Source organism: Peromyscus eremicus, chromosome 5 (assembly GCF_949786415.1).
Source record: "Peromyscus eremicus chromosome 5, PerEre_H2_v1, whole genome shotgun sequence".
NCBI lineage: Eukaryota > Metazoa > Chordata > Mammalia > Rodentia > Cricetidae > Peromyscus > Peromyscus eremicus.
The window spans coordinates 54,959,364-54,977,601 of record NC_081420.1 but is presented as its reverse complement, the minus strand read 5'-3'; the positions used below and the strand labels follow the sequence as shown (position 1 = coordinate 54,977,601).

The following is an 18,238-nucleotide window of genomic DNA, read 5'->3' as shown; positions in this document are numbered from 1 at the left end:
TGTGTGTATGTGTGTGTGTTGTGAATGGGATTGTTCCCTGAATTCTTTTCCAGTAGTTTTGTCATGGGAAGATTACTGATTTTTTGAATGTTACTTTATATCCTATCACTTTGCTGAATGTATATCAGTTCTAAGGGTTTTTCTGGTACAATATAATGAAATTATAAAAATTTCAGGTAAATGGATAGAACTGGAGAAAATTGTACTAAATGAAGTCACCCAGGCCACAAAAGACAATGCTGCTGCTATGTCTCTCTGGCGGGCCCTAGCTTAAAATCTTTCATTTTGTGTGTTTAACCTAGAGTTCATGTGGAAACTAAAAAACTAGAAAGTTCACTATCAAAAGTATGTATTTAGGGAGGGAGAATGACAGAATGTAGGTGAAATTAGAGAGAGGAAATACTTGGGAATAAAGATATGAGCATGTAGTACAGTAATGGGGAAGGGGAAAGAGGGGCCAGGGGAAGAGTTAGCCAAAATGAACTATGCACAAAGAGGTTACTTTGGACTTACAATTCTGCAGCACAAATACAAATATACTAATAGAATAGTGGAACATATGTCATATGAAAGAATGGAAGGTGAATACAGGAAGTTAAAGATTTAACTGGGAAAGGGAGAAGACAGCTGAGGAAAAGGAAAGTTAGGAAGTATAATAACCAACATCAAGTGTGTAGTAAGAGACCCACTAGTTCATAAGCTAATTAGAGGTATAATTAAAAAGGAGGAAGGTATTCTAACAGAGATAACCCATGTAGTGAACTATGAAGACACAGGCCATTAAACAAAAATCTCAGTGCTTAGCACATTGATTTCCTTATGAGTTGCTCAGGAAGTTCTCAGAAGTACCCTGGAACAATACAAGCCATTGCCAATTCTCCTCATTGTCCTCTATAACTAGATGGTAAGACCCTATTAATCAATATACCATATTCTTCGGCTACAGGACATAGAGAAATTAGTTTTGAACTGTCCATGGAACTCTTTCTCTGCTAGCTAGCTAGTTTTAACAGTGCTGGAAGGTGCTATGTAGGCGGCTGGAGGTAAAAATATCAATGCTATTAAATACTGGATGCTGAAGTGCTCTGGGATGGTCTGTATGTCAAATTGCTCTGATTGGTCAATAAATAAAACACTGATTGGCCAGTGGCCAGTCAGGAAGTAGATGGGACAAGGAGAGAGGAGAATTCTGGGAAGTGGAAGGCTGAGTGAGGGAGACACTGCCAGCCGCCGCCATGACAAGCCGCATGTGAAGATGCCGGTAAGCCACAAGCCACGTGGCAAGGTATAGATTTATAGAAATGGATTAACTTAAGATATAAGAACAGTTAGCAAGAAGCTTGCCACGGCCATACAGTTTGAAAGCAATATAAGGCTCTGTGTTTACTTGGTTGGGTCTGAGCAGCTGTGGGACTGGCAGGTGACAAGGATTTTTCCTGACTGTGGGCAAGGCAGGAAAATTCTTTCTTGATTGTCTTTGAAGCTGCCACACAGGAGGGAATTCATACCTAGTACAATAAACCTAATCAAAACCTGTGGCTAAGGAAGTTATAGGCCCTAGATGAACATCTACTGATTTTGTTTTTCTCAGGGGTTATGATGTGATGCTAGCTTCTGAATATTTACGCTTATGTTTATAGATTTGTGCTACTTCTTACCTTGGTCTGAGAAGCTTTTTATTGTAGTGAGTAGAGGTTTAATACAGAGATTCATAACTATTCAAATGCTGAGAATAAGCACCTCTCCTTTCCTCAGGCTCAGGGAACATCATCAGAAAGGGATTAAAAAGAAATTGTGAGCTGGAGGATAAGGAGAATTTCTGGGAAATGCTGTCCTCTGGATAGGACATGGTAGTTGCATAAATGAACCAGGAGTAGTTATAGTTAGCTGCACAAGATCAAGCCAGTTAATAATTCTATAATTGAGGGACAAAGGACTTTTGAGATTCCACCCAAGCTAAGAGCTATTGGTAGCTGATGTCTGTGCTGAGAAGGCCAGACACTTTTCTTTGAGGATGTAGCCAGCACCTCCTCCCCTCTCTCCCAGATTCACTGCTCCTCTGTTTCTCTTCATAAAAGAGCAGGCATCCCAGTGATATCATCTGAACATGGCATAACAAGATGCAATAAGACTATGGATAAACTCTCATATCAAGGCTGGATGAGGCAACTCAGTAGGAGGAGAAGGGTTCCACAAGCAGGCAAATGAGTCAGAGACACCCCAACTCTCATTGTTAGGAGTCCAACAAAAACTCCAAGCTAAACAACCATGGCATGTATGCAGAGGGCCTAGTGCAGACTCATTCAGATGTCGTGGTTGCTGCTTCAGTCTCTGTGAGGCCCTGTGAGCTCTGCTTAGTTGGTTCTGTGTGGGCTATGTTCTCCTAGTATGCTTGGACCCTCTGGGTTCTACAATTCTTCCTCCCTGTTTTCAGCTGTGTGTCCTAGCTCTGCTTAATGTTTGGCTGTGGCTCTCTGTATTTGCTGCCATCAGCTGCTGAGGCAGCCTCTCTGATGATGAGTGGCTTCCTAATCTATGAATATAGCAGAAAATTACTAGGAATCATTGTATTGAATTTTTTATTCTTCAATGCTGTTTGGTTCTACCCTAGGTCTCTGAGCCATCCAGCTTCCAGATCCTGGATATTCAGACAATGTCAGGCATGGGATCCTTCTTGTGGCTTTTGCCTAAAGTTGGACCAGTCATTGGTTGGCCACTCCCACAAGTTCCAAGGTACCATTGCTCCAGCACATCTTGCAGGTACAACAGATTGTGAGTTATAGGTTTTGTGGCTGGGTTGATGTTCCAGTCCCTCTACTGGAAGACTTGCCTGGTTACAGAAGACAGCCAGTTCAGGCTCCATATCTCCCATTACTAGGAGTCTTAGTTAGGATCACCCTTGTAGAATCCAGGAAGTTTCCATTACACCAGGTTTTTACCTCACCCCTGAAATCCCACCCCCTTTTCAGTCATCTCTTCCAGTACTCTCTCTTCTCCCCCCCCACCTGATCCTTCCTTTTCCCATCCTCCCCAAGCCACAGTCCACTTGCGAAATTTATTTTCCCCTCCCACTGGTTACTCATTACAAGAAAGCTGGGGCTGGGCCCAGCCTGTATTTAGTGTCCTGTGAAGAAAGAAGAAATAGTAACGTCTCAGTTGGAGGATCAAGAAGCCATGAATTCTAAACAGCAGACAGTGAAACTAAGTGATGGCCACTTCATCCCTGTACTGGGTTTTGGTACCTATGCACCTCGAGAGGTAATGGTAGCAGAAGGGGCTGAGGGTTCAACAAAATAGAGAGCTTGACTTGGGTAAGTGGGGCTGATATGGTATGCAGTCATTTAGTTCTGATGTGATACTATGGGGCTAATCTGCTTCTCCATTTTACCAGGCTAGAGCTATACCTTGTGGGAGGACAAGGCAGACTGCACTCATCATCAGGACTGATCAACAAACTTAGCTCCAGATTATTGAGGGCACTAGTTTTTCTTTTCATTTCTCTCTATCGCAATTAGGCAGAAAGAATGAAAAGAAGCCATCAAGAGCACTGCATGATGACCAATGATACTGAGTACTGACTATCTTTTTTCTTTAATTTTTTTATTTTATTTTAAATATATTTGTTTATTTTACATCCTGACTGCAGTTTCGCCTCTCTCCGCTCAGCCCATTCCTGCCCCCCACCTCCCAATTCACTGCTCCTTCATTTCTGTTCAGAAAAGGGCAGGCCTCTCATGGATATCAACAAAACATGACATATCAAATTGCAGTAAGACTAAGCACCTCTCCATGTATTGGGGCTCAGCAAAGTGACCCAGTATGAGGAATAGAGCTGGGGCTATTGGTCTCTGCATTTGTTTCTACCAGCTATAGGATGAAGCCTCTCTGATAACAATTGGGCTTTTAAAAAGTGCTTGTTATCCACCTCCAGTTCTTATATCGACATGTGTGTTTATATATTTACTCATTTTAAAACTGTACTATTCTTTTTCATGTGATGGATAGTTTTATGCCAAGTTGACATAAGTTTAAGTCATTTGAGAGGAGAGAATATCTAAAGTGTTAGAGACAGCCCCTGCTCCCACTGTTAGAAATTTCGTAAGAAGACCAAGCTACACAACTGTCACATATATGCAGAAGGCCTAGGTCAGTCCAGTGCAGGCTCCCTGGTTCAGTTCAGACTCTGTGAGTTCCTATGAGCCAAGGTTATTTGATTCTGTGGGTTTTCTTGTTATGTCCTTGATCCCCCTGGCTCCTACAATCTTCCTGTCTCTCTTCAGCAGGATTCTCTGAGCTGGGGCAATTGGTCTCTGCATCTGTTTCTACCAGTTGCAGGATGAAACATCTCTGATGACAATTGGGTTTTTAAAAAATGCTTGTTGGTCACCTCCAGTTCTTCTGTCAGTTTACATATTTACTCATTTTAAAACTGTACTGTTCTTTTTCATGTGCTGGATAGTTTCATGTCAACTTGACATAAATCAAAGTCATTTGAGAGGAGAGAATGTCAGTTAAGAAAATGCTTCCATAAGATCTGGCTGTAGGGAATTTTCTAAATTAGTGATTGATGTAAGAGAGCCCAGTCTACTGTGGGTGGTATAATCCTGGGTTTGTGGTCCTGGGTTCCATAAGAAAGCAGATTGAGCAAGCCAAATGGAGTAAGCCATTAGGCAGCAATTCTCTCTGGCCTCTGCATCAGCTCCTGCCTCCAGTTACCTGCCTTGAGTTTCTGCCCTGACATCCTTGAGAGATGGAGTGTGACCTGAAAGTTGTAAGGTGAAATAAATCCTTTCCTCCACAAGTTGCTTTTGGACATGGTGTTTTACCACAGGAACAGAAACTCTAAGACAACGAATATTGGAGAAAATATCTACTTTTTCCTGAATTTCCTTCAATTTTCCTATATGTTTACTACATCACCATTTCATTTTCATCCTTTAATGTACTTCTATATTGTTAATTAAAATTTAGCCAAGCAGAGAGAAAACTTATTTTTAGTTATATCACAACTTCCACAAAATACAAAATTATAGCTTAAAGGAGGGCATGTACCTGAATATTTTTCTGTATGATATCCTTAATTTCCTCGGTATGAATCTTTGAGTACACATACTGCTTTTTATTTTTTATTTTTTGCAGTTTTTATTTTTGTGCAGATAAAATGGCTGTGTGAAAATAATTTACATCATACTACTGTCTACTCAATTCCTGTTGACAAACTCAACCTAGATGATCCCTGGGAATGTTGACATCTTCCCATTTCATAACAAGGATGAAAGCTGTCCATAAACTGCCTATGCAAACAGTAGGACTCATGTGTACATGCTTTCATCTGGGATGCACTAGGGGTTTAACAAGCTACAAATAAACAGCTTAGGAATGGAGACTCTAAAAAGTTTCTGTTTAAACTCTTTTGTATTTTGTAAATTCAGTGTTAGGGACTTTGATGTATTCTCTGCAACTTCGCTGGGAGAAGGCTCATCAGAGATTCTATAGTGTTTCTTCTTTATGTGATCTCATGCCCTTTTTCCTGTATAAATTTCATGGTTTCATATACCTAGGCATCCTTCTAGCACATAACAGTTCCTGAGATATCAGTGCAGACCCTAATGCCAATGACTGACCTGTAATTGACTGGACAGATTGACTGGTTCCTGGGGTACCCTACTCGTGTGACTCAGTGGGAGAGGTCCCGATAAACTTGGTTGAACTCTTCTCTGCAAATGGACACCTCCCTGAAAACACAGGGAAACTTGATGTGGAACTTTGTTCTTGTACCTTAAAAATTCTAAGTCATATCTATCTCTAAATGCTGCTTTTGATTGTTCTTTTAGGTACCCAAGACTAAGGCTACAGAAGCCACCAAAATAGCTATAGATGCTGGTTTCCGCCATATTGATTCTGCTTTTATGTATCAAAATGAAGAGGAGGTGGGACTGGCCATCCGAAGCAAGATTGCAGAAGGCACTGTGAAGAGGGATGATATATTTTGCACAACAAAGGTTGGTAAAATACACAAGTTGACCCTTATTATTGCATACAATGGTAAACATAGAGAAATCTTTAGCTTTCTCACCAATGTCTTTAAATTCATCAGTGGAATGTTAACTATCTTCTTTTTCTGAGTGTCAGAGCATGATTTAGAATGGACTGAAAAACTGGCTTTTTTTTTGGATTGCCTGAATAAGCTATAAAACTTCTCATTGTTATGAAAACTACTTCTCTTTTTCAACAATAAGATGCACTATTATAAGAAAACACTTTTGGTGTTAAACAAGATATAATTAACTCTATAATATATGATATAATTATATAAGTATAATTATACAATAATCAAACATATTATATAAATATGAATATTTAATATGTAACCATAACATAATATGTATATAATTCTATAATGTGTTCCTTCTCCTATAACTAGGATATAATTGGATGTTCAAAATATTTTCCATTCATATATATATAAAAAATAGACATGAGTTCATCCCCTTTGAGTTGATGGGATAATCACATTAGATTTTCATTTTCTTCAGTAAAGATTTTGTTTCTATAAGAAGAACAGAAATACTATTCACAGTAAGAAGTATATGAAATTATATTTATAAGTTATTAGCAGCTATAATCATTTATTATTATGGACTATATATAATTGTGTATGCTATGCTTTTCTGAAACTGCTACCATCGCCACAGAGCTCAGTAGTACATTATGATGGTTCTGAAGTCATTAGGCAATTAGAATAGTTCAGCTCAATAATAGTCTATGGAATACCATTGCATGTTTGGTTTATTGCTAAACAAAACTTTGTTATGTAGCACATGGCTATGTGTTCTATATTTGTATTTTGGTCTTTCTTTCCTAAGTGGTTTCTCATAAAAACCAAACTACATTTTTTAAAAGCTTCACATTTCCAAATGAAGATATTGAAGGTTTTGTTGTTGCTGAAGGCAATGATTTCAGTGTGAGTGGTCAGGCCATGTAAATATTTTGATTTTTTTCTTACTCTGACTCAGTTAAAAATATTTTAGGGATGATACTGTTTATTATGTCACTTTACGAAGAGGAAATTGAAATAAGGAGACTGGAAATATCTACATCTCAGTATTAACTTACAATAATATTTTACAATACTCTTAATGCATGTTTCCCATTTAGTTAACCTGTTCAGTAACTCAATTTATAGGTTATATTGTCTTCACCCATGTGTGTTTTAAAAAATATTTACTTATTGTAAGAATATTAGTGTCTTGACTGCATGTATGTTTGTGTACCATGAGTGAACCTGGTACCCACAGAGACCAGAAGGGGACATCAGATCCCCTAGAATTAGAGTTAAAGAACATTGTGTAGCTGACATATGGGTGCTGGGAACCAATTCAGGGCTATCCACAAGTACTCTCTTGCTAACACATCTCTCTAATCCTCCATGGGTTAGTTTGAGTTTGTACACTTTTATTCAGCTTCTCTTCAGATAGGCACAGCAGCATTGTGCCTTGTTCCTGTGATGGTTAGTGAAGATTCAAAGTGCACATGGCAACAATTATTCCTTCATCAACCATTTTACTAAAAAGACCTGAGACCCCAACAATGCAGAGTGAGCAAATGTAGACCACCCAATTTTGTGGTTGTTAACACAATCTGTCTTTCTGAAACAATTTTAAATGGCTATTTAGACCTAGGGAAACACTAAATAAGATGTTCTAGAGAATAATTCCTTAATTGCCGCTGGTTTTTTTTTTTTTTTTTTTTTTTATAAAGCAGCTGTTCTCTTAGAGTTCTTGGGAATCCTGGGACATCCTGAAGACATTTACATAAGTTTAATGAGATTATTTACATTACAAGCAATAGTTATGGGTGAGGTCAGAGTTACTTCACATATGTTAATCTAACACAGCACACCACAATGAATTATATGCAAGAACAGTTATAGTGTATTAGACTCTTAAAATGTTTTATTGATTTAGCAAAATATAATTTTGATGATTATTATTGAACATTATTATTACTTAATGAAAGTTTTGGAACTTGAATAATTTTCTAGATTAACTTACAATGAATAAACATTTAAAGGAGGTCTATGGCTACATCAAATGAAAAAATTTCAAGAGGAAGAGGAATAGTTTCTCTTATGGTCATCAATGTCACACCAGTAGAAAAATGTTTCTGTATTAGGTAAAGTAACACAACAAACTCTTGAGATTTAATAATTGAATGTTAGTTCCATTCTTTACCTTTCATAGCTTTGGTGTACTTTTCATCGTCCAGAACTAGTGCAAATTTGCTTGGAACAGTCACTGAAGAAACTCCAGTTGCACTATGTGGACCTGTACCTTATTCATTTCCCAGTGTCTATGAAGGTATGCAGTTTGGATTACCAAAAAAATTTTTATCTTTAATGTTAACATATTCCTGGTTGGTTGAATTCGACTTCTATAAAGTTTTAAAACATAATTCAGTTAATTTTAGAAAATACTCCAAGTGTTTTATGCAAAGGAGTTGCTAGGATTATGTAAACAAAGACCCTAAACCATAATAAATAGATTTGGTATTATAAATAGTCTTAAAAAGTGTCTCTGCTTTTCAATTCCTGACCTGTGTATTACTTTAAATTTGTATGCATTTTTAAAAAGTTATTTTAATTTTACTTTATGTGTATGAGTGTTTTGCACTATGTCTGTGTGTAGTACCCAATGAGTTCAGAAGATGACATTGAATCCCTTGGGATAGGAATTATAAACAGTTAAGAGCTGACATGTGTGTGCCAAGAATTGAATCTGTGTCCTCTGGAAAGCAGCAAGTGCTCTTAACCATTGAGCAATCTATTCAGTTCCAAATTTAATTAGTTATTTTTATTCCAGCAATTTCCACTGGTGACAAATTTAGCCTTGAGGAAGTTTGAAGTTCTAGTTCATTGACAGGTGTTGGCTTCTCTGTATTTTACATCATCAAAATAATCTTGAAAATATACCAGTCTAGGACTGGAGAGATGGTTCAGTGGTTAAGAGCACTTTCTGGTCTTACAGAAGACCTGAGTTCAGTTTCCAGTTCCCACTGAGGCAGCTCATAACTGTCTGTAACTCCAGATTTAGCGGACCTGACACATTTTCTAGCCTTAATCAGCACCTTCACAGTTGTGAAACACACACACACACACACACCAAACAAACACAAAAGAAAGCAACACAACAAAATGTAACAACCCTGTCTCTTCATCTTTTGTTCACTTGCCAGGCTTGAAGCACCCACAAGCAAGGAAACATGGGGAAGATTTCTTGTTTACCATGGGCCAAAAATGTAGTTTATTGTTGGTGGAGATCACTGCCTTATTCTTGTCCAATTCCTAAGTGAAGGTGGCATTGAATAGAAACACAAGACAAACAAGATAGTGTAAGGACCCAGAAATTAGCTCTTTATTGAAATTTAATTATGTATTTTTTAAAGAACTATGGTGTTCAAGGACATTCTTTACAACTCTACATTCATAACATAAGTATTACATGAAGTATGATCCACTCATCTGCTGGAAGTCCTATTCACAACCTTCTATCAGCGAGTTTTGCTTTTGTGAGGAATAGCTCTCAATAGCTACAGCTGTTGAGAGATTAGTTTAACGTTTGTCTCTATTTCAGCCAGGAGAGGAGTGTTTTCCAACAGATGAGAATGGAAAAACCATATTTGACATAGTGGATATCTGTGCCACCTGGGAGGTGAGTATTTGGATTAGAGAGCACAATGGGAAGTACAGAAAGGGCGAGTAGAGTCAGAACTCCACTGTGAGAGTGAGGTGTGCATTCCGTGTTGTAAAAACTAATGGTTTTATAAGGGCTTGTTTCTTAAGATTGAGGACCATGCATGACAGTGATATAATAGTAATGAAGGGAAGGTTTGACTAAGATGACAACAAAGAGTCTAATTGACCAAGGATAGCTCAGGGTCCTCTTCATGGTTGATACTATCATTCTCCTTACACTTTTGTTTTTCCTAAGGAGTAATGCCAAGAAGTTTCATTTTCATTTTCTTACAGTGTTGTTTCTAATGTTATAGTCTTCCATTTATATTAGTTTATATTTTGGCATATTCTTTCTGTCTAGGCCATGGAGAAGTGTAAGGATGCAGGACTGACCAAGTCCATCGGGGTGTCCAACTTTAACCGCAGGCAGCTGGAGAGGATCCTGAACAAGCCAGGGCTCAAGCACAAGCCTGTGTGCAATCAGGTGGGGATCCTAAGTCCCCATTCTTTCCCATTTATTCCTTTCTTTCTCTGCTACTGCCAGGTGCCAGTTGGAGGGAAGAAGTAGCATTAGAAACTTAGAACGAAGCTTTATGACCTTATTCCCTAGCATCTTTTAATTTCTCTGATTTCTGCCATTAAATAAAGCGTGATAGCACATTGATTGTGCCATGCCTTGTCTCTGGAGTTACTTTTAGCAACATTAAGGTAAATGGTAATTTTTCTTTATTATAAATAGTGACCTAAATCATACACATATTTGGTACATGTTTCATTACCAATTTTCATGTCATATTTGAGAATCCATCGATGATTTTTGTGTAAGTAGTCAGTTTTTGTGGTTTGGAAATCATTATTTCATTTTTAGCTACTCTGTAACATTTCTTGCCTGAGACATCCTTTGAAAAATTCAAACTAGTAAAGTTATTTCTAGAAGAGAGACTAATCTTTTATAATTTTCATTATCAGTGTTTTGAGAAAGAAAGCTATAGTAATGATTACCACTGACTGGGGACTCTTACTTTCCTCTTTACATGTTTATCTTCTCATTTCTTCCCTTTCTTTTCTTCCCACAAACCCTCCTATGTGAAGGCAGAACTGAGAAAAGGTACCAAGCCACGTCGCTAAACATAATAAGAATTATGGGTTCATTTAAGTGTAAGAGCTAGTCAATAGTTAGCCTGAGCTAATGGCTGAGGAGTTTTAATTAATATAAGCCTCTGTGTGTTTACTTGGGTCCAAGCAGCTGCAAGGACTGACAGATGAGAGAGATTTGTCCTGACCACGGGCCAGATGGGACATAGGAAAACTTCTAGCTACACTCCCATGCACCCCTTTTCCTCTTTCAAATTCAGTTCATAACCTTTATTTTGATTCATTGTTGTTATAAAAGGATATGTATGTGTGTTTGCACATACATATTTATAAATTCATGAATATAGGCTTCTCAGTCTGCATAATGTTACTTGTATATGTATATGTTTTTAGGACTGATCAGTTGGTACCAAATAATCGATTGGCATGCTCCTACCTGGGAAAGACTATTTCTCCTACTCTCAGAATTCCTTAGTTGCTTGTAGTTCTTTTAGCACATTAGTAAGACATCATTTATTTTCATTTTCTGTAAATATTTGTCCTGAGTTTTCTTATTTTTCATTTTAATATCAAGAAATACATAAATGACACTATTGCCATGTCCACATACCTGTTTCTTTTCTTTCCCTTATGGATTCTTAAGAATTTTTGTTTTAGTTTTTCTATTTAGTAATCAAAATTCAGTGTGTCCATTTCCTGCTCCACATCTGGAACCAGTGATGACTCACCATAGCAAAAACTAGTATTTGCATCCATCAAGTAGGATATAGAGCTCACTCCCCTCAGAAATGTTACTTCTCCAACTGTTACTTCCCTGCAGCCTAAGTTCTAAATTTAACCATGTAAATCTGGAACAATTAATGGGAGTAATACATGAGTAGAGGAGGAAGTGGTAGAAGGGTGAATAGGCTCAAAATGTATGACATATTTATGAAGATGTATCTGAAATTCCTCACTATGTGCAATGAATATAAACCAATTACTTTATCTAATCATGGACCTAGCAAGATGGCTCAGTGGTTAAAAGGTCTTATCTCCAATCCCTTTGATTCTCGGGACCCCGTGATAGAAGGAAAGAACTGACCATACAAAAATCTTTTTTTTTTCTTTTGGTTTTTATGAGACAGGGTTTCTCTGTGTAGCTTTGTGCCTTTCCTGGATCTCTCTCTCTGTAGACCAGGCTGGCCTCGAACTCACAGAGATCTGCCTGCCTCTGCCTCCCAAGTGCTGGGATCAAAGGCATGCACCACCACCACCCGGCTCCACACAAAAATCTTTTAACCACTACGTGTTCACTGTGACATACACACAAATACCTACCAAACCCCAAATACATAAATAAATGTAAAAAAAAAATCTTACTACGAAGATGTTTATATTTTCTTTTTTTTCCTTTTTGCCCTCTTCCTTCTTCATCTTCTGATTCTGTGTGTTTGTTTGTTTTGCTTGTTTTATAAGACATAGTCTCTATCTGCAGCCCAGGCTGGCCTGAAACCTATTATAGACTAGAATGACCACAAGTTCATTGCAATCTTCCTGTCTCAGCTTCCTAAAGTGTTGGATTATGGGCATGAGTCGCCACAATAGGCCTGATAGTGATACATTCAATTCAAATTTCATTACATGGGTTAAACTAGCACACATTTTAAGTATTTTTTTAACATTTCTTTGTAACATTAAATATGGAATTTTATGTAAATTAGTATGTTTCTATTTCATCCATCTATAGGTAGAATGTCATCCTTATCTCAACCAGGCAAAACTTCTGGATTTCTGCAAGTCAAAAGACATAGTTCTGGTTGCTTACAGTGCTCTGGGAAGCCACCGAGAAAAAAAATGGTAATATGGACAATGAGAATAAAACCAAAGGAAAACATTGTTGATTAAATATTTTTCATCTTACAACACTTTTTTTTTGGAGTTCATTATGTAATGAACTGTAAGCAGGGAGAATTTTCATTTTTGAGAGAATAAAAGACCATAATGGTTTTATAGTTCCATGTATTAAATTTATTAAAACCCTGGTCTATATATCGATCTTCCTATGTATTAGAAGTCTTCTAACAAATCAAAGAGTAAGGAGAAGGAATTTAACATTTCTACCTTCCCTCCAGGTTAGAGCCGAATACTCCCGTTCTTTTGGATGATCCAGTTCTTGGTTCCATGGCAAAAAAATACAAGCGAACTCCAGCCCTGATTGCCCTTCGTTATCAGCTGCAGCGTGGGGTTGTGGTCCTAGCCAAGAGCTTCACAGAGAAGAGGATAAAAGAGAACATACAGGTGATGAGATGCTGCAGGTGTTAGGCACCTACACAGAATTGTCCTAATGGACTTGGTTTTTAGTCCTATAATACTAGTCAGAGTCACAGCGCATTTGTGCTTTAAGGGCATCTCCAGGGGGTTTCAATCCTGTTCCTCAGAAGTTAGATTTTTATATCAGAATGACATTGGTAATTTAACCTTAAGTGAGTGACATGCTCTTTTCTTCATTTTCTGAATGAGGCATGTGAGACTAGGTGACTTTCATTCTTCAAATTATGTGTATTTCCCTATACATATTCATATTTTAATGATCAGGTCTCTAATCACTTTGAATGCACTTCATGTCAACTATTTTTTTCACATGTTGGCTCCTTTGAGAGTGGTTTTCTGCTCATTTAAAATAGGAGAACATTTATACCATTAACACTAGTAGTGCTAAAATCAGTCCACACCTACTTACAGACTCTTTTTGAAAAGTCACTTATGTAGCTCCTTAGTTCATGGTTAGAGATTTGTGTGGGTTGACCTGATCTCAGTCAGGTTATTGTAATCTTAGTCAGGCTCTCTCTTTTTGTGTAGAGAAGTTGCTTATGCACGTGGGGAGCAGTGAGGTGTCTGCTCCAGGATACATATTTCATTGTCCTAAGTGGAGTTGGTTTCTCCTCTCTGTAGTGTTTATCCTCCCGCCAGCCAGTGTTCCTCATATTGTACAATCCACAATAGTTTCTGAATTCTATAGTATGTTTTCATGTCTAATCTTCTATCAGGTACACTATTCCTTCTTGTAAATACAACTGATGCCCTAAGACATGTGGCAACAATTTCTTCCACATCCTAATGTGAACAGCTCTAAATTCATTTAGTATGGAGTGGACTCTGGAAGATACAAAGAAGCGATGTTCTTGTGGTCTATTTCATTTTTCTATTCTCTAAATTCATTGATCTTACATTCTGCCTTTGTTAAACTACTCATTCCTAAATCCCATTTCCCCTACGACTTAAATTAAATACTATTATAAAAAGAGATTTTCTCTGTACATTATTTAGATTATTCATGGCTTTCTTTGTGGTTGCCTGATGTTAAGCTTTCCTGTGTGAAACACACTAAAATTCTTTTCCATTATCTTTGAAAATGTCATTCTCTGTTCTTTCCAGCTTATCATTAAATTTCATCAGAATTATTCTGTCATCATTTCAAATGTTGACTAAAACATACCTAAAATTGAAAAATGGGTAACAAAATTTTTTATCAGAATTTTTTTATATTTCTTCAGATTATTTGTTAATACCTTTGTCTGTGAGGCTTTACATTTCAATTCAGAAATTAATTTCCAGAACTTCCACACCTGGTATTCATCACTTACTTAAATATTTTGATGAACATGTGTTTAGTTTCTCGATTTCTTTAATATATTAAATAGTTTATCTGCACCATTCAGTCTGGTACATTTGAAATGGGCAGATGGGCAAATATGCAGTATAAAATAATAATGTAGTTCCTAATTGTTTTTTAGGCTTTTGAATTTCAGTTGACTTCAGAGGACATGAAAGTCCTTGATGGCCTAAATAAAAATATCCGATACATATCCGGTTCCACGTAAGTAATTTCAATAACCATATTTTACTCAACTTTTTTTTCTGAGGTGAATGTAACATAATTGTTATCATTTGTCCTAATTTAAACAAGGAATACAGAGGCCATGTTAAAGGAAGGAGACAAATACTTTAGCAACTGTTTCTAGCCTCCTGTGGATTCTGTTCATTGTGACAGGAGCAGGAGGAGTGGACCCTGGCTCAGGCTCACGTACTACAGTTACTTCTCTCCTCCTGTTTCAGGGAACACTCTATGTCTTCAGTGCTGGGTCTGTGTGCTCCATGTATGCTTCTGAATTCATCTGTTCTGTGATTTACCCTTGAGGCATTTAAACAAGCCTCTTGAAGCATTTTCAATTCAACACCATGTTATTTTACATATCACCTGCTTAACCTCTAATTGTATTAAATGCATGACCACCAATCCTACGGTCTGCGATATTTCCTCCAGGTGAAATTGTTCATTGTTTTCAGGCAATTTAATGTTTTCAATGGTTTGAAAAACTCCAGTTCTTTCATATTGCACTTTCCCCTCTCAGGTTCTAATCACTGTGTTTGTGTTAATAATGACTGGCTTAATGAATTCTATTGCTCACTTGGTATTGGTTTTCTAGCCTATTGAGATCTCAATGTTGAAGATCAAGAAGTTATAGGGAATAGAATTATAACCAACACTACAGCATGTAGAAAATAGTCCCACCTGATGGAGGACTTCTAGTCAATAAGAAACCTTACTCTTCCTTCATGCTATATGTATCTTATACATTTGAAGTAGAAAGTATGTATGTGTGTATATATATATATATATACATATACATATATATCTGATATATACTTCATATATGTATATATACATCATATATACACACATATATATACATATGTATGTAACATGTATCTTAAAAGTTCTTATTAAAAAAAAACAAACCCAGAGCCAGGTATTGGGGGTCAATGCTGAATAATCAGAGAAACAGAACAAGCCACAGCTTCCTCACCTTGCCAGTTCCTCAGCTGATCCTGTTTCCTCAAACTGGAATCCTCTGTGTCCTCATCTGAATGGGTCTCAGTTGAACTGTTTGTTCAAAAGCCTAAAAGCTCAACCAGCTCTAGTTCCTGGTCCTCACGCCTTAAATACCTTTCTGCTTTCTGCCATCACTTCCTGGGATTAAAGGCATGAGTCACCATGCCTGGCTGTTTCCAGTGTGGCCTTGAACTCACAGAATTCCGGATGGATTTCTGCCTCCCAAGTAATAGGATTAAAGGCATGTGTGCCACCATTTTCTGGTCTCTATGTCTAGTGGCTGTTCTGTTCTCTGACCCCAGATAAGTTTATTAGGGTGCACAATATTTTGGGGAACACAATATCACCACATATGTATGTATATATGAATATATATCAGTCATATATATGTATATACAAACATATATCAATATATCTGATATATATATCAGAAGGTAGGAAAAGATATATTTATTACATCAATGAGGGAAGAAATGGAATATGTATTTCTTCTAATACTGGGAAATTACTTCTAAAAGAACATAAATATGAGAATTGATGAGCATAGTGTACACTAACATATATAAAAATTGCTAGTATATTTTATCTTTATTAACGCTTTTATTAGTATGAAGAAAAGTGAAGAAAAACAGACAAATATTACAAAAAGACCAAGCACCAAGCAATCACTTATATTATTCATGTGAAAAATTAATAAGTAATTCTTTTTATCTCCTTTATAGCTTCTGTTACTATTACTTTCTTGTAATCTTCTATAGTTATCTTCTTGGATACATATATGCAATAGTCTTCCACTTATCTTTGTGTATTGCTTTGTATGGCATATGCATGTATGTGCCTGTTTGTATAAGTGGATAAGTGCATGTGAGTGTACTATTGCATGCATCTGGTTGTCAGTGGACAATCTTGATAGTGGTCCTTGCCTTCCACCTTGTTTGAGACAGAGTACTTTGTTTCTACTGTGTATGCTAGGCTACCTGTGGGTTTGTAGGAAATTTCCTGTCTCCACTTTCCATCTCACCATGGAGAACTATTACACTTGCATGCTACCATGCCCAGCTATATGTGGGTACTGGGGATCAAACCTCATGCCACCCATTTACATCAAAAGCATTTTCTCTACTCAGCCATGTTTCCAGTCCATTCTTTCTACTTCTGAATCAAGACTAGTATAGTGCATGTAGAAGGCAGCTAGCAAGTAATTTATCAATTAGAAAAATTGAAATGAAATTGATATCATCCATTTGTATCTTCCTGAAGTACTTCTCAGTGCAGAGTGTGTAGCTTGGCTTGTTCTTTTCAAAACAAGGGGATCAGTTTCTATTTTCATTAAGAGTTTGTAATTGAAAGAACCAAATATCCTTTTTTGATAGATGTATATTTGACAATTTGACTTTCTATTTTCTGTATAAGTCTTAAAGAAAGGAGCATGATATGAATTACTTATTTAGCTTTGTTTAATGATTTATAAAATAATGTTCAAGGTAGACTGTATGAACTACCAGAAAATAAAAATTTGTATTTTCACATAACAACTTCATAGAAGTCACTCAAAACTAATATGATTTATTTGTCTTTTTAGCTTTAAGGACCACCCTGAGTTTCCATTTTCAGATGAATATTAACATGGAGGCCTGTGTCATGCCTTGTGCAGGAAGTCCCTGCATGTGGATAGTATAGAGGAAGAGTGCACAGTGATGATGATTCCATATGTCACCCTAATCCATGCTTCTTAGCAACCCTGGCTCTGCTGAATACTCAGCCATATGCAAGGAAGCAAACACAGTATATATTTGCCCCTTTCTGAATAGAAATAAAAGAATGATTTTCTGCAGCATTTATATATGCCAGTTTATATTATTCACATATTTTAACTTCTCCTGACTCATTTGGATCCCAAAAGGATTTCCTTGGAATGTGTGTACACGGGATATAATGATAAAAGACATTTTACAAACATATCTAATATCATCAACAGAATTATCTGGGAAGTAGGAGTTATCAAGTATTTATTAATATGTTTTTCTCTAGTATTTCAAGGAACAAAAATGCATATCACGTGTGGTGTAGAAAGTGAACCATTCATAGGAAGGGTGACCTTGAGTCTCAGTGTTTCTCCAGAAACCTAAACACTGAAGTATCCTTGCTGGGGGTGGGTGGGATGGGGGTTGAGAGGAGGTAAGGGGAACCCAGCCTTCAAGGATCATGAAGACTCTAATGAAGGGAGATCTAGCAGAGACAAGCTGAGCGAGTCTTGGCTTGGAAAATGTGGATCAATATCCTTTGGAAAACGTATCTAACTAAGAAAAGTGTACTTTGTATGCAGTGCATCCTCAAATCTAGTGATGTGCGTCAAACTGGAGCCCAAGGTAGTCCAGGAAAAGCAATGTTCTTCCTCATGCGTAGGGACCTTTATTTAAACTTCTATGTTTTTTAAAAAAAAAAGTTTTGACTTTGTCAATTTATTGAAACCCATTTTCAGGCATTTCCCTCCTCCATTTGAGTTAAACTAGCTTTCGTGAACAAAGGTAACC

General features: G+C 37.1%; 1 protein-coding gene and 1 pseudogene across 1 annotated transcript; both read left to right on the top strand.

Annotated features, from left to right (window-relative positions):
- The window catches only part of LOC131911050 (aldo-keto reductase family 1 member C1-like), a 17,768-nt pseudogene extending 17,494 nt beyond the window's left edge, over window positions 1–274 (top strand).
- A 2,760-nt stretch (window positions 275–3,034) lies between these two features.
- Window positions 3,035–17,544, top strand: LOC131911429 (estradiol 17 beta-dehydrogenase 5). Its single transcript, XM_059263447.1, has 9 exons — window positions 3,035–3,258; window positions 5,835–6,002; window positions 8,244–8,360; window positions 9,633–9,710; window positions 10,095–10,217; window positions 12,558–12,667; window positions 12,943–13,108; window positions 14,605–14,687; window positions 17,287–17,544. Exons 1-9 carry the CDS (start codon window positions 3,175–3,177, stop codon window positions 17,327–17,329), a joined length of 972 nt encoding a protein of 323 aa, XP_059119430.1. The 5' UTR covers window positions 3,035–3,174; the 3' UTR covers window positions 17,330–17,544.
- Window positions 17,545–18,238: the final 694 nt, after the last annotated feature.

Bases quoted from the DNA above. Each gene is read 5' to 3' on its own strand.
- LOC131911429 (XM_059263447.1), top strand. From the start codon at position 3,175: ATGAATTCTAAACAGCAGACAGTGAAACTAAGTGATGGCCACTTCATC. The intron at 10,218-12,557 runs GTGGGGATCCTA...ATCCATCTATAG, and splicing joins ACAAGCCTGTGTGCAATCAG to GTAGAATGTCATCCTTATCT. The intron at 13,109-14,604 runs GTGATGAGATGC...ATTGTTTTTTAG, and splicing joins GGATAAAAGAGAACATACAG to GCTTTTGAATTTCAGTTGAC.